At 46.2% G+C, this 13,699-nt stretch overlaps 1 protein-coding gene across 2 annotated transcripts; it reads right to left on the bottom strand.

The window, feature by feature from the left end:
- Positions 1-2,071: 2,071 nt before the first annotated feature.
- On the bottom strand, positions 2,072-12,938 carry LOC122819606 (stromelysin-3-like). Of its 2 annotated transcripts, none has more exons than XM_044096442.1 (8): positions 6,505-6,796; positions 5,795-6,078; positions 5,515-5,658; positions 4,729-4,862; positions 4,447-4,658; positions 4,022-4,226; positions 3,602-3,862; positions 2,072-3,527 (listed from the first exon to the last, which is right to left on the bottom strand). In XM_044096442.1, exons 1-8 carry the CDS (start codon positions 6,565-6,567, stop codon positions 3,406-3,408), a joined length of 1,425 nt encoding a protein of 474 aa, XP_043952377.1. In that variant the 5' UTR covers positions 6,568-6,796; the 3' UTR covers positions 2,072-3,405. The 2 variants fall into 2 exon arrangements, with proteins under 2 accessions (XP_043952377.1, XP_043952375.1); XM_044096440.1 differs by lacking the exon at positions 6,505-6,796 and adding an exon at positions 12,701-12,938 and having other exon boundaries at positions 2,129-3,527.
- Positions 12,939-13,699: the final 761 nt, after the last annotated feature.

The following is a 13,699-nucleotide window of genomic DNA, read 5'->3' as shown; positions in this document are numbered from 1 at the left end:
GATGGATGATGGATGATGGATGATGGATGGATGGATGGATGGATGAATGATGGATGATGGATGAATGATGGATGGATGGATGATGGATGGATGGATGATGGATGGATGATGGATGATGGATGGATGGATGGATGAATGGATGGATGATGGATGATGGATGTATGATGGATGATGGATGGATGGATGGATGAATGATGGATGATGGATGGATGATGGATGGATGGATGATGGATGATGGATGATGGATGGATGATGGATGGATGGATGATGGATGATGGATGGATGGATGGATGATGGATGATGGATGATGGATGGATGGATGGATGGATGAATGATGGATGAATGATGGATGATGGATGGATGATGGATGGATGATGGATGGATGGATGATGGATGATGGATGGATGGATGGATGAATGATGGATGATGGATGGATGATGGATGGATGGATGGATGTATGGATGGATGGATGATGGTTGGATGGATGATGGTTGGATGTTTGATTGATGGATGGATGGATGATTGATGGATGGATGGATGGATGATGGATGGATGATGGATGGATGGATGGATGATGGATGGATGATGGATGGATGATGGATGGATGATGGATGATGGATGATGGATGATGGATGGATGATGGATGATGGATGATGGATGATGGATGATGGATGATGGATGGATGATGGATGATGGATGGATGATGGATGGATGATGGATGGATGATGGATGGATGGATGATGGATGATGGATGGATGATGGATGGATGATGGATGATGGATGATGGATGATGGATGATGGATGATGGATGATGGATGGATGATGGATGATGGATGGATGATGGATGATGGATGGATGATGGATGATGAATGATGGATGATGGATGATGGATGAATGATGGATGAATGATGGATGATGGATGGATGGATGATGGATGATGGATGGATGATGGATGATGGATGGATGATGGATGATGGATGGATGATGGATGATGAATGATGGATGATGGATGATGGATGAATGATGGATGAATGATGGATGATGGATGGATGGATGGATGAATGATGGATGGATGATGGATGATGGATGGATGGATGGATGAATGATGGATGAATGATGGATGATGGATGGATGATGGATGATGGATGGATGGATGGATGAATGATGGATGATGGATGGATGATGGATGGATGGATGGATGAATGATGGATGGATGGATGGATGATGGATGGATGATGGATGATGGATGGATGATGGATGATGGATGATGGATGGATGATGGATGATGGATGGATGATGGATGGATGGATGGATGGATGATGGATGGATGGATGGATGGATGGATGGATGATGGATGATGGATGGATGGATGGATGGATGATGGATGATGGATGGATGATGGATGCTAATCAAAACTAGGAATTAGAAACTTTAAAGTTCTTAAAATGGGAATCTTTGATTAAAAGTAATGTTATAATCAGAGTAAATTGTTTCTTTAATAAATGTCTAAACGTGTGGTACTTTTAATGAATTTTGTCCCTGTTAGCCCTCCGTAGTCCTCCATGTTTTCTGTAACATTTTGCCTTAGGCCTGGAGCAGCTGCAGTTCTGCGTACAGCCAGCAGGTGTCGCTCTGAGCTGTAGCAGTATAACCAGCTGCTGGTTTTCATGGATCATTCCGTTCTGGCCACATGTGTTGGAAACTTTAAATCTCACACAGGCCATAAATGTTTTTTTTATTTTTATTCTTTCGCAGCAAAACCACCGAACAGAAAAATCTGCTAATGGTTTTCAGTTTCAGGGTAATTACAGAGCAGATTGTGTCTCTTTGAAGAAGAAAGCAGCTCCAGAGGTTTAATCTTAAAAAGGCTTCTCTGATCCTGAACCGCAGAGAACATTCACACCAACGATAACGACTCTTAAATATTTAAATCTGTTGCAGCTGGCAGCTCTGGCTTTACATTCTGCTCATTATTATTATTATTCATTATGTTGGGCCGACACCAGAACCAGAACATGCAGACTTTAGCTCCGCTGTGTTATCATCACAGAAACACAAGGAAGGAGAAACTTTATCATTTTTTATTTAAAAAACAAAACAATAAAACAAATATAAAGAGAAACATGTTGAAACATCATAGAACCCGATCAGAACCTGATCAGAACCGATCTGATTAATCCTGATGTGTGAAATGATTCATTTTGAAAAGTCAAAACATTTTCAATTTGATGAGATTGTTTAAAATTTTCAGCTTTAAATGTATTATTTTGTCTCTTTCAGAAAGATCTATAGCTCTATAGATCTACATGAGTTGTAGATCTTTCCCACATCTCATCACATCAGGATTTTCATGTGTTTTAATAAAATTTGATGTGGCAGAAAAACACAAAGTGGAGCAAAACTGAACCAAAGAAAATTATTTTAATTTCTCATAAATCGAGTTAAAATTCTGACTCTGATGCCTTTAAATAAAATCTGATTGGCCTCAAAATATCCTAGTTGTTGAAGTCAATGTTTTTATTTTTTGAATTTAGGTAACTTCAGATGGAAACTAAAAACAAAACAGAGGAAACTTTGCTTTACATTTTAGATTTAATTTGTTTGTATATTTTCTAAAGGCCGTGCTAATCTGCTTCAACCGTCTGGACCTGAATTCTGGTCCAAAGTCCAGACAGTATCTCTCTAAGGGCCACAGATGGCCCCGGCGCCACACATTGGACCCCTGAGAGAACCACGTGGTTTTAAAACGCAGTGAGGATGTTTCCCACCTGCAGGTCCGTCCACTCTGTCAAAAACTCCATCATTTTGTGTGGTTTCCTTCAGTGGTTGTTGGTGCAGCGCCCCCACAGGCCAGGAGGGGAACAGGTTGGTTTGACTGTTCGGCAGATATTCTGGTTCCAGTAGAACCGGGTCGACCGGACCATCAGGAGGGAAACATCCTCGGTCTGATTGGTGTTCTTGTTTTGACCAGTTCATGTTTTTCTGTTACAGTTTAAAGCAGTAAAGTCACCAGAACTGGTTTAGCACCAGTATGTTTTACTGGTCAGAGGAATCATCAGCGTCCTGCACTGATCAGACACTTTAAATATGAAAACAAACAATTAACTTCCTGTGAAAGCTGGAGGAACATCAAGCCTAGATGTGAGGGAAGGAGTGAGAACTGATCTAGGTCTGTAGCTCTACCATCTGCCGGGCCTGAGGTCTGACCTGAAATAGCACCTTTAATAATCAAACTTAGCGACCATTGTGGCTCCTCGCACCAGGACAACTGGACCGGATCAGAACCGGACCCGGCTGCAGCTGGGAGGGACTGATTCCTGTTTTACCGGAGGTGAGGAGTTTACATCCTAATGAAAAGACAATATCTCAGCAGATTATTCTCAGTTTACAGATTAGTTTATGTATTTATGCAGATTCGGAGCAGCCGAAGAAATCCGTCCCGATTCTGCGCGGGTATCCGTCCAGCACCTTCAGCGCCACCGGGTCCAACTTCCAGTAGTACAGCCCGCTCAGGAAGTTGGCGTAACCTGAGGGAGAAAGAGGTCTGATGGATGAAACCCTCAGAACCAAAGTCTCACCAGAACCGGGCCCAGAGTCTCACCGTAGCTGTCCAGAAAGGCGGCGTCGACGTGTCCAGGAAGTCCCGCCCACTCGTGCGTGCTGCGCGGATGGAGGTCACCGACGCGGTTCTCCTGGACGCTGAAGGACCAGTAGAACGAAGACTTGAAGAGGTAGACCTTCTCCGAGCCGCCGTCCTCCCACCGCAGAGCCGCCTGGATGTCGGTGACAGGAAGGCCGAGCCGCTGCAGGGAGTCCGGCCCAGAAATCCTCCGCCCAGCGTCAAACACCCAGTAGTTGTTGCCTGCAGCAGAAACACAAACCTTCAGGTATGGATCCAACTGGACCAGCAGCTAATTGACCTCAAGAACTTCTTCAGTAGGAAACTTGATGCAGAAGGAGAGACGACTCTTCTAGCAGCTTCATGGAGACGACAACAAAAGTTTTGGCTTTTCTTCTGTACCTTGGAAGAACCAGATGTTCCCAGACTTGTCTTCATAAGCTGCGTCGATGTAGTCAGGAATACCGCTCCAGTGGCGCGAAGACAAGGCCGGGTAGCCGCCTTGCAGACGCCGGTCACGGATTCGCCAAACATATTGAGACCTGAAGAAGAAGAGCTCTCCCCTGATCATGGACACGGCATCAAAGCTTGTCCTGCAGGCGTCCGGCTGGGAAAAACAGACACCAGTTACTCTCTGGCCTAAAATCGTTCAACAGAGCAGCAGGGACTGAAAGTCTTGATCCAGTCCAGAACAGCTTCCTGTTTTGATCAAAAGTTCTTCTTGAAGGTCGTTTTACGACCTTTTTATTTTGTTTTTTGGGAGTTAAAGACTTGATGCCTGGATCAGGACCGCAGCTCTGAAGGTCCAAACAGGATCAGAACCTCACCAGTTCAGGTTCGATCTCGTTGGTCTCGGTTACGTCAGGCGTGTACCGCGGCGCTCCGTATAGATACTGGATGCCCTTCTTATCGTCCTCACTGAGCTTCAGAGGGTAGGAGTCGCTGTAGAAGGGACACATGACCGCATCGGGCTCCAGAGAGTGCTGCAGGCCCAGAACATGGCCGAACTCATGGGCTGCCACCTGCAGCAGGTCGGTACCTTCACAAAGACGATCCAGGGATCAGACCAGCTTCTCTCACACAAACATGAACAGTCCCACACATCTTACCGACGCCGTTGCCGACCGTCCAGTGTTCGTCGTAGTCAAAGTGGACTTCTCCTTCTTTCAGTGTGCGAGGGAAAAAAGCGTGGGCCAGAATTCCTCCGGGACCGTCGAACGGGAGGTCGTCACCATGCCGGTACCTACAAAACAACAACCGATCTCATCTTCTGACCAGTATAAACCAGTTCAAGCCATTTCTGTTTCTGCAGTGATTGTGAAAACCACTGGCTGTAGAAATAACGGTCATCATGCAGCAACAAGCTACAACAATCCCTTTCTGCCACTCGGCCTGTAAACGTAGCCTCACATGAGATCAGAAAAGGTTTTTATGGTTGTGGTTCGGATTTTACCCAATCGTTAAACTCAGCATCATGGATCATAAAGGTTTCTGTCTGCCCGTTGAAATTCGACGAGAGAAATCGTTCTGGACCGGGACTCAAACCCAAATGCCAGAATCACCTCAGCCAGTAAACCTTCGCGATCAAAAAGGTTTTGTAACTAAATCTGCATCAGACTGGCGGAGAGCTGAGTGTAACCTCTCTGAACTCTGCAGGTTGAAAGCAAAGACGGTCTGCGACGCCAAGCCATGCGTCAGACTCTAAACATCCAGTTAGAGGATTGGTTGAATAACTCTGAACGTCCTTTCTTTTCCCTCAAACACATTGACTGCAGACCACAAAGCAGGTCTGACTTTCAACCATTGTTCAGGTCTGATTCACTTCTTTAGTTTTATTAATCTGCAGGTTTCAAACTAAAACCAGAACATCTCCTCTGGGCTCTTGGGTTTCTTACCTGTTGAAGTCAATGATGATGTCCGCTCGCTCGCTGATGACCTCTCTGAAGGTCAGAGGAGTGACCGCACCCCAAACCCCAAAGGCCTCCTCCAGGATGCGCCGAACTTTGTCTTCACTCATCTGCCAGGGAAAACGAACGATCCTGCACGACAGGCATGTTTTCACGAATGATAACCAAACAAATACTGGACCAGAAAAGGACGGACGGGTTCGTGTCCAACGCTGCAACGTGCCTTCAGGTGACCGCCAGAGTCTGGAGGAGTCGGGTTGTTTCTTACCGGTAGGTGAGGTCGCTTTTGTCCCAGCGTCCTCCAAACAGAGCAAATCTTTTGCCGCGTTCCTTTCTGCTCCTCTTCAGGAGCTTTGACCCGTTGGGCAGTGTTACTGGTGTTACTGGTGTTACTCTGGAGTAGTCTGGGACTCCACAGCGAGGACGGCTCCAGAACCCTGTCTCATTTCTGGACACCAGAACCGACTTTGAATGGTCCGGTTGGGTCAGAGTGTCCTGTTTGTGTCGACCCCTCCGCTTCAGGACAACATGGCTGCTGCTGTGAGGCGATCCCTGCAGACAGAGAACAGTTTCTGATCTATTAGACTTTATTAAGGTTGTGCTACATGCTAACATTAGCGTACTATAAGCAATGCATACAGCCAATTATTGAAATATCTTGCAGAAATGTCAACAGTCATTGACCACGTGACGTCCTGTTGTGACAAGACGAACTGAACAAACTCCCGTAAAGCTTGTCAAAAACCAAACAGATCACTTTTATTCAGCTGATTTCAGCGTAAAAATGGTGACAGTACTGAAGGTCGGCTGCAGACAGACAAGGATGTGAACCAAACTGATTTTACGGTAAGAAGACGGCGATGGACTGACCGGCAGCATCGGGTCATTCACGGATTTACAGCGAACAAAGGTAAGAAGATTAAACTTCATATGTCCATACTGAGGTAAGAACAATCAAATACTGCATCAGTAACCCACCATCATGTAGCCTAGCATGTACACAGAAAACCAGTTAGCATCTGGAAACACTGTTTGTGGCATAAGGAGTCATGTGGAGTGAATTCAGGGAAAGACGTCAATTTGATGACGACAGCAGTTTTGGGTCGGTTTCTAAGCTAGCTACAAGCTAGCTAGACAAGTTAGCTACAAGCTGGCTAGACAAGTTAGCTCAACTTGATCAAATAGAAGCTTTGGCTATGAAGGCAAGAGCAACTCGGGAAATAAAAGCCAGTTTCTCGTGACCCTGACGTCCATCATGGCGCCTCAACGTGACCAGGTGACGTCTACCTGTGACGTACCTTTCAGTTAGCGCCTGCACAGAGCAGGACCTGCTCTGGGTCACGCTGAGCAAACCCTGAGAAATTACATGTGGCCAAAAACAGCTGCAGTGTGACGTCAGAGCGGCTGAGAGCAGCACATCAAACGCAGTAATGACGGGATGCGCTAATGAGCTGCTGGGACTGTGATAGTCATCCTCCTCCATCAGTCACTGACATCAGCTGGTCCTGGTTCTGGTTCTGCTGAGCAGGCTGGAGTCAGCAGCTGTCCCTGGTTAGAGAACCGCTGAGTCAGCTGGGCCAGTGTTTGGAGAAAACAGCCAAAGTTCAGCCAGCTGAAGGTCCTCCAGTCCTGACATCATCAACAGCTCAGTTTCTAACTCTAGTCCAGCTAACCGGCCAGAGCTACTAGCGTAGCTCCCATCAGTCTGATCCTTCAGCCGCTTCATTGTTCTCCAGAGAGGATGATTAACCTCAGCGTCTCCCAGGGTTCATTTCAGAAAACCTTCCTGGGAGGCGACTTCCTGCTGGGAGGTCTAGTTAAAGTCAGACGAGGGCCGATGCCTTCAGGAACTTCACATCAGTAAATCACATGTCCAGTCTCTGATGCTGACACTTCTCGCTGCCTGCTAGAGTGAAATCTGTGTCCGTCAGACGATGTGTTCAAGGAGCATGGGAAATGGAGCCATTTCTAACTGAAGGCCTGGTTCTGCTCGGTTCCTCGGTGTTGATCATCCTCAGACGCTCCGCCCTCCATTCTTTCTATGAAACATGTTTGCACAGACTTTATTATCTACACATTCATTCCTTCCATCGCTGTTAACTTCTGATCTATGGACGGAGCAAGTCCCAACAGCTGGGAACCAAACAGCTGTTCCCTTTGTTCTGTGAAGAAAACCAGTTTAATGGAACCAGTCAGATCCAGTTAAACCTCTGGTCTGATCTCCACCCTGGAAAAGATGAATTACATTCTGTTCTGGATAAATAATTAATTCACCTTTTGAATGAAAACAAAACCTTTTCCAACCACAGCAAAGAATATGAAGCTTTAGCCCAGGAGTCACCAACAGGACCGGACGCAGGACGAGGACCGGCTCCGGTGGCAGGTCTGCAGCGCCGACTCACGTTCTACCAGAACCACGTTCTACCAGAACCACGTTCTACCAGAACCACGTTCTACGTTTAAAATGCCGACAGAAAACTGGACTTTATCTGGCTCCATTTTCATTCTGATTTCTTTTGTGGTTTTCACAGAATCACAGTTTAAGCTGCAGGATGTGTTCAGCCTGGACTGTAATAATGTCTCAATCTGGAGATTCTGGCCAGAAATATTCACAAACCTTTTAAATCAAATCCCTTTCTTGGCCACGATGCTCATAAAAACATCAATATTTTGTCTAGTTTCCCTCAGAGAGCAGAGAAACCGAGACAGATCTGAAGGTTTCTGTCAAATCTGGATCCAAATGTTCAGACACATTTAGCTACAAATATAAGTTATTATTTCTGAAGCCGGGCCTTCAGGACCATGTTGGTTTTCTTCAGGCTTCTCTCTGGACGCCTAACGGTCAGAAACTTTCACAGGTTTGGTTTTTCCAACAGGAAGATGATCCAAAGTCGACACAATGGTTGTAAAAGGAATAAATCTCACATCAACCTGGAAACCAACCAGTTTCTGCTCAGTAGACTAAATAAAACCAGGATGGATCCAGAATCTGGCTGACGGGGTCAAAGGTCAGATTGCTAATGGCTGTTTGACCAAATGAGCCTTTAAAAATCAATCATTTGAATAAACCCTTTCTGGCTTTCTGTCTCGTTTCGCAAGCCTTGACACTGGGTTACGGTGGGTCCAACTGTTGGATCAGAACTTCTCTGGAAGTTCTGGTTGGTGATTCTGAACCAAAGCGAAGTGAAACGGAGCCGCTGGCAGCGGGGAATCCTGCAGAGGCCAGCGAGTCCCGACACGGCGCCGCGGCTGCACCAACCTCAGCAGCTCAGACAGAAACCAGCTGTAAACAGACGGAGTTTAATCCAGCAGGTGTTTACGCGGCCCAGGCTTTGATGCGACCCGTGGAGCCGTGCGGGTCGGAACACGTGTGAGTGGAAACCTGCAGATGTGTGGAAATCCCCGTTTGAGCTGCAGCATGAGCTCATCAGCCCTGAACACGGCCGGCCGGCTGCACGCCGTATTAAAACCTAAACTGAGGCTGGAGCTCCGATTACACTCAACATCTCCTGCCATCGGCGGCCAGCTGAAGGTAAATGAAGCGCAGAGCCGGAAGAACGTCACTGAGTAAATATTGAACCACAGAAAGGTTTCAGCTGCAGCAACAAGCAGCATCTGATCCCAGATCAGATGAAACAGATTGAAGGTCCTGAAGCCTCTGAAGGAGAAACAATTTGGATCTTGAGTTTTTCCTCACTCACTTTACCTTAGCTTAGCTTAGCTTACATTAGCTTAGCTTAGCTTACTCTATCAGAGTTTAACTTATTATCTTAGCTTATCTTGTTTTAGCTAAGGTTAGCCTAGCGTATCGAACCCTGTTAGGATATCTTATTGCAGGTGAACTTAGTTTATCAGTTTTATGTTTTACCTTTATTTTAGTTTACCTGTCCTGGTTTATCATAATTTATACATTTTATCTAATGTTAGCTGAATTGACCTCATGCTAGTTTATGCTAGTTTAACCCACCAGCTACCAGCTGGTATGCTAAGTGTTAGCATACCAGCTGACCCCTTTGACCTCCATCCTTCCTCTCTGTCTCTCATCCTCCTCTTCCTGTTTATCCCAGAGTTCATGTCCTTCAGCTAAAACATGACAAACGATCTCGTTTGTTATGTTTTCCTCTGACAGCGTCTGTTTCTGCTTCAGCCATCATTTCTCACCCTGAGGTCCTGCGCTGCCATCAGGCTCCATGTTTGGTCAGTTTCTCAGTAGGGATTCGTTTTGCTGATGGTCCAGAATCCAAACGACGTTTTATTGAGACGCAGATCAACTCTGCAGCAGGGGAGGTTTTTCTGATCTGATGTAATGCCTTCAAATAAAAACTCTTATTTCTGGATGAAACAGAAAAATTAGAAGCTGAAAAAAGATTTAATTCTTGGCAGTAATTCAGTAAATATTTCCAACGTCTGGCTGCTAAATGTCCGTGAAGCTGAAATGACCTCCAAACGTTCCTGCAGTGAGTCGGAAACATCCAAACTGGACCTGGAGGTTTGACCCGTCAGCACCGGGTCGGGTCAGGACTGAAGACGCGCTGCGTGTTGGTCTCTGAGTAAGTGGCTGTTTTCTCCGCTTCGCTGACTCAGCAGAGTTTCCCACCAGCTGCACCATGACGGGCTCCTCCTGCCCCGTCTGACGCCAGCGACCCCCCAGACGGGTCCCGGCATCCATCACACATCCTGAGGAAACCCATTGTTGGAGGAACCAGAACCAGGTTTAAAACGTTTTTAATGAGCTCAAACTGCAGGACCAAAGTGACCAGTGAGTTTTTCTCAGTAAACAAACTGTTGAGAGTCAAACTGAAGTTTAAATGTTTGCCTCAGAGTCTCTGATCTCATCTCTGCTGCACCTTCACAAAAATCTACACTGAATAAAAACAAGTTTTAACTCCACTTCATAAAGTTCCTCATAAACATTTATTTATTTATTGCAGTGGCTCTCAGTACAAGTTATGTGTTATTTAGGTTATAACTTGTGAAGCTGCTTTACTTTGAACCCTTTTCTGGTTTTTCCATCCTGCTGGCTGAGAACCTGGAAGGTGAATATCTGGGAGAATCATAACTTCACTTTACTGGGATTTGATGGAAACATATTCAGATTTTATTGTGTGGTTTTAAAAGCTCTACGCTGAAGATGATAAGAAATAAAGACATTGTTTCTTTTTTCCTGCCAGCTGCTCTGCAGTAGCCGCTCTGCTACAGGCTAATGCTAACGCTAACACTCAGCCCCTCCACTTTCAGTCTCTCCCTAATACAAGAGTTAAAGAGCCAAATATAATGAGATATTTGTTACTTTTAACAAAAATACCAAGTCTATCAAGGTAATGTAGCAGTTTTACTTTGATAGGCTTTAGTTTATCATAATTCAGTCAAATTAATAAAATAACAAACTGCAGTCTGATTTTTGTTGTTAAAGTGTTTCTTCCTATTGAACAGTGAAAGGAAATAAAATCAGTCTTTTTTCCAGAATCTTTAGGTTGATTAAATGTAACGTGAAAACCTCAGGAAGCTGTCAGAGTGTTGAAATGACTTCCTGATTACATTCTTAGAGTTTCTCATATTTAATACGAAAATAAAACTCATGATTCTGTCGTAAATATGAAGGAATTTTACCAAAGTTTTAATGAATTAAAACTGTTATTATTTACCAAATGATATTTAATAACAGCCCCCCACGGCGACGGGTCGGCCCCCCAGCGGTCGGCCCCCCAGCGGTCGGCCCCCCAGCGGTCGGCCCCCCAGAGGTCGGCCCCCCAGCGGTCGGCCCCCCAGCGGTCGGCCCCCCAGCGGTCGGCCCCCCAGCCCTCCTCACCAAGCTGAGTTTGTCTCCATCAGAAGACGTTTCGTTTCGGGTTCTGAACTTTTCCATCTGGCTTCTGGGCTACATGGGAACCAAGTCCAATTGTTTCTTCTGAACAGTTTAAAATCTCTGAGCATATTTGAAATGTTGCGGACCAATCCGGAACATTTCCGGCTAGCAGGCTAACATGCTAACACGCTGCAGCCATTAGCCTGAGATGAAGACAGATTGGATCAGCTGACGGCTGCAGTTTCCCTCATTCAGGGTAATTAACATTCTTTATCTCTGTCAGAGTGATAATTATGATCTGCTATTTGTTACTTAATCATCCCACAGGTGATTCTTTCCAGTATGATTCATGATGTCATCTCTCCTTTCTATTTATTATCCACCCTGTGAAACTTTAACCACAGACTTAATAACCACACATGAAGAGAAAAACTGACTCTTAGAAACTGGATGAGATCTGGAAGAATCGACTCCTAAATACTCCAGAGTTACCCTGAAAACACCAGCTGTGCACTAACCCCACATAGTACCCTGAAAGTACTCTGTCTCTACGTTAAAGTACCCTGTATGTACCCTGCAAGCGCAGCGCAAATACCCAGTTACCCCAGTAGCACCCCAAGGTTAGCATTTTAATACCTCACAGTTTGCTTGTGAGCATTGCAAAGGTACCCAGAAAGTACCCTGTATGTACCCAGAAAGTACCCTGTATGTACCCAGAAAGTACCCTGTATGTACCCCGTTGGTACTTCTTTAACACCATTTAAAACCCTTTCGGGTCCCTGGAGTCTTTAGGAATGCTATTACCCCCAAATGGGGTATCTAGGGATGGGGAGGTTAAATGCCCCTTAGATTCCTTGTAAAAGTTACACAGATACCCTACAAGCATCTGCACCACGTGGGCAAACTGTGCACTTCCCATAGGTACCCTATGAGCACCGCAGTAGTTATGGGGTATCGGTGCCCCAGTACTTGCCCCATAAGTAGAAGGGTACTTGTAGGGCATACCCTGTAGTTACCCTGATACCCCAGCAGGTTTCTGGATGTATTCAGTGAATCTGCAGGTTTTTATTTCTTCAGGATCTCTGAGATTCTTAGATTCTTTAAAACCTTTCTGTCTCTTCCAGAGCAACCTGTTGCTGATGTTGTTTTCTGTTTCCTGACTCTGAGGGAACTCTGACCTTTTCCATCAACCCGACTCGTCCAGCAGGACTTCCCGTCTGACCCGTTACACACCTTTTCATTTCTGATTCTGTCCTTGGATCTTTGTTCTGGTCTGATTTATGGCCTGCTGGGTCTGGAGGAATGTTGCTCAGATTGCTCCTGTTGCTCCTCAGGTTGCGGTTCTGCTCAGGTGTCGTGTGGACTCACCTGCAGGCTGATGGCGGCGCCGCCCTCAGTCAGCGGCGCGGCGCAGAGCAGGAGGTGCAGAGAGGAAAGGCAGCAGCAGAAAAGGACGACCCGCATCATGCCGTCCCTCTGGAGCCGGAGCCGAGTCTGGAGCCGCAGGAGCAACGGAGAGGCAGGCAGCGCTCCAACGCTCCTCCTGCTCACACACCGTTAACCCTTCAGTCCCCACAGCCAGCCACCACGCCAGGAAGCACCAGCAGAGCTCAGAGTAACCGATCAGCTCCCATTAAACTCAGTTCCTTCATGAATTTATTCTGCTGTTAATAACGGATTAATCTGCATTTTGTTCTGATTTGAACTGGTTTCCATCAGGACTCTGAACCAGGAGAAGGTTTCTCCTCTCTAGAAACAAGATGATGGCGGCACCAGAAGAGCTAATTACAGGTGAGTGGATGCAGCTGGAGAAAAGAACAGGAGAGAAGGAAGACGGCCTAGTCAAAGTCTGGGCCGCTTGCTGTGCTGTCAGAGAGTAGGGGGAGTGAAGGCAGCAGATCCTGACTGAGTTTCCAGTCTGCAGGTCAAAGGTCACTGACTGAGGCCGAGTTTAGCCGCAGCGCCACCCAGGAATTAGACCGAGCCGAGCCCTCCTACCGCCTGACTCTGGTTGTTTTCCAGCATGACTCCAGATCCAGTCAGACATTAGCGACATTTAGCTGCAGCAGCTCTCTGATGAAACCAGAGCTCCCAGTAAACCCAACTGGGACAGAAACGTCCCAGATATGCAGCTCAGAGCGAAAAATCAGGATTTATCAGAAATAACAGGAAAACTGAACCACCTGAACCGCAGAAACACGGATCTCGAACGGATCAGGAACGGATCAGGAAGGGATTTTATTCCTGAACAACAATCTAACAGGAGGAAGGAATCCAGACCAAAAACGGACATGAGGCTCAGGAGCTGAAACATCTGGAGCATCTGGAACAGCCACCAGGGGGCAGCACTGACTGGAAGGCGATGGT

Source organism: Gambusia affinis, linkage group LG17 (genome assembly GCF_019740435.1).
Source record: "Gambusia affinis linkage group LG17, SWU_Gaff_1.0, whole genome shotgun sequence".
In the NCBI taxonomy this organism is placed as follows: domain Eukaryota; kingdom Metazoa; phylum Chordata; class Actinopteri; order Cyprinodontiformes; family Poeciliidae; genus Gambusia; species Gambusia affinis.
Note: the sequence above shows the minus strand (reverse complement) of the source record. Positions and strands in the feature narration are given on the sequence as shown.

What these genes read in the sequence shown, in the direction of transcription:
- LOC122819606 (XM_044096440.1), bottom strand. Translation starts at nt 12,799, where the DNA reads ATGATGCGGGTCGTCCTTTTCTGCTGCTGCCTTTCCTCTCTGCACCTC. An exon ending in GAACATCTGGTTCTTCCAAG is followed by an intron (nt 3,863 to 4,021) that starts GTACAGAAGAAA and finishes TTTCTGCTGCAG; the next exon opens with GCAACAACTACTGGGTGTTT. An exon ending in CGCCTTTCTGGACAGCTACG is followed by an intron (nt 3,528 to 3,601) that starts GTGAGACTCTGG and finishes TTTCTCCCTCAG; the next exon opens with GTTACGCCAACTTCCTGAGC.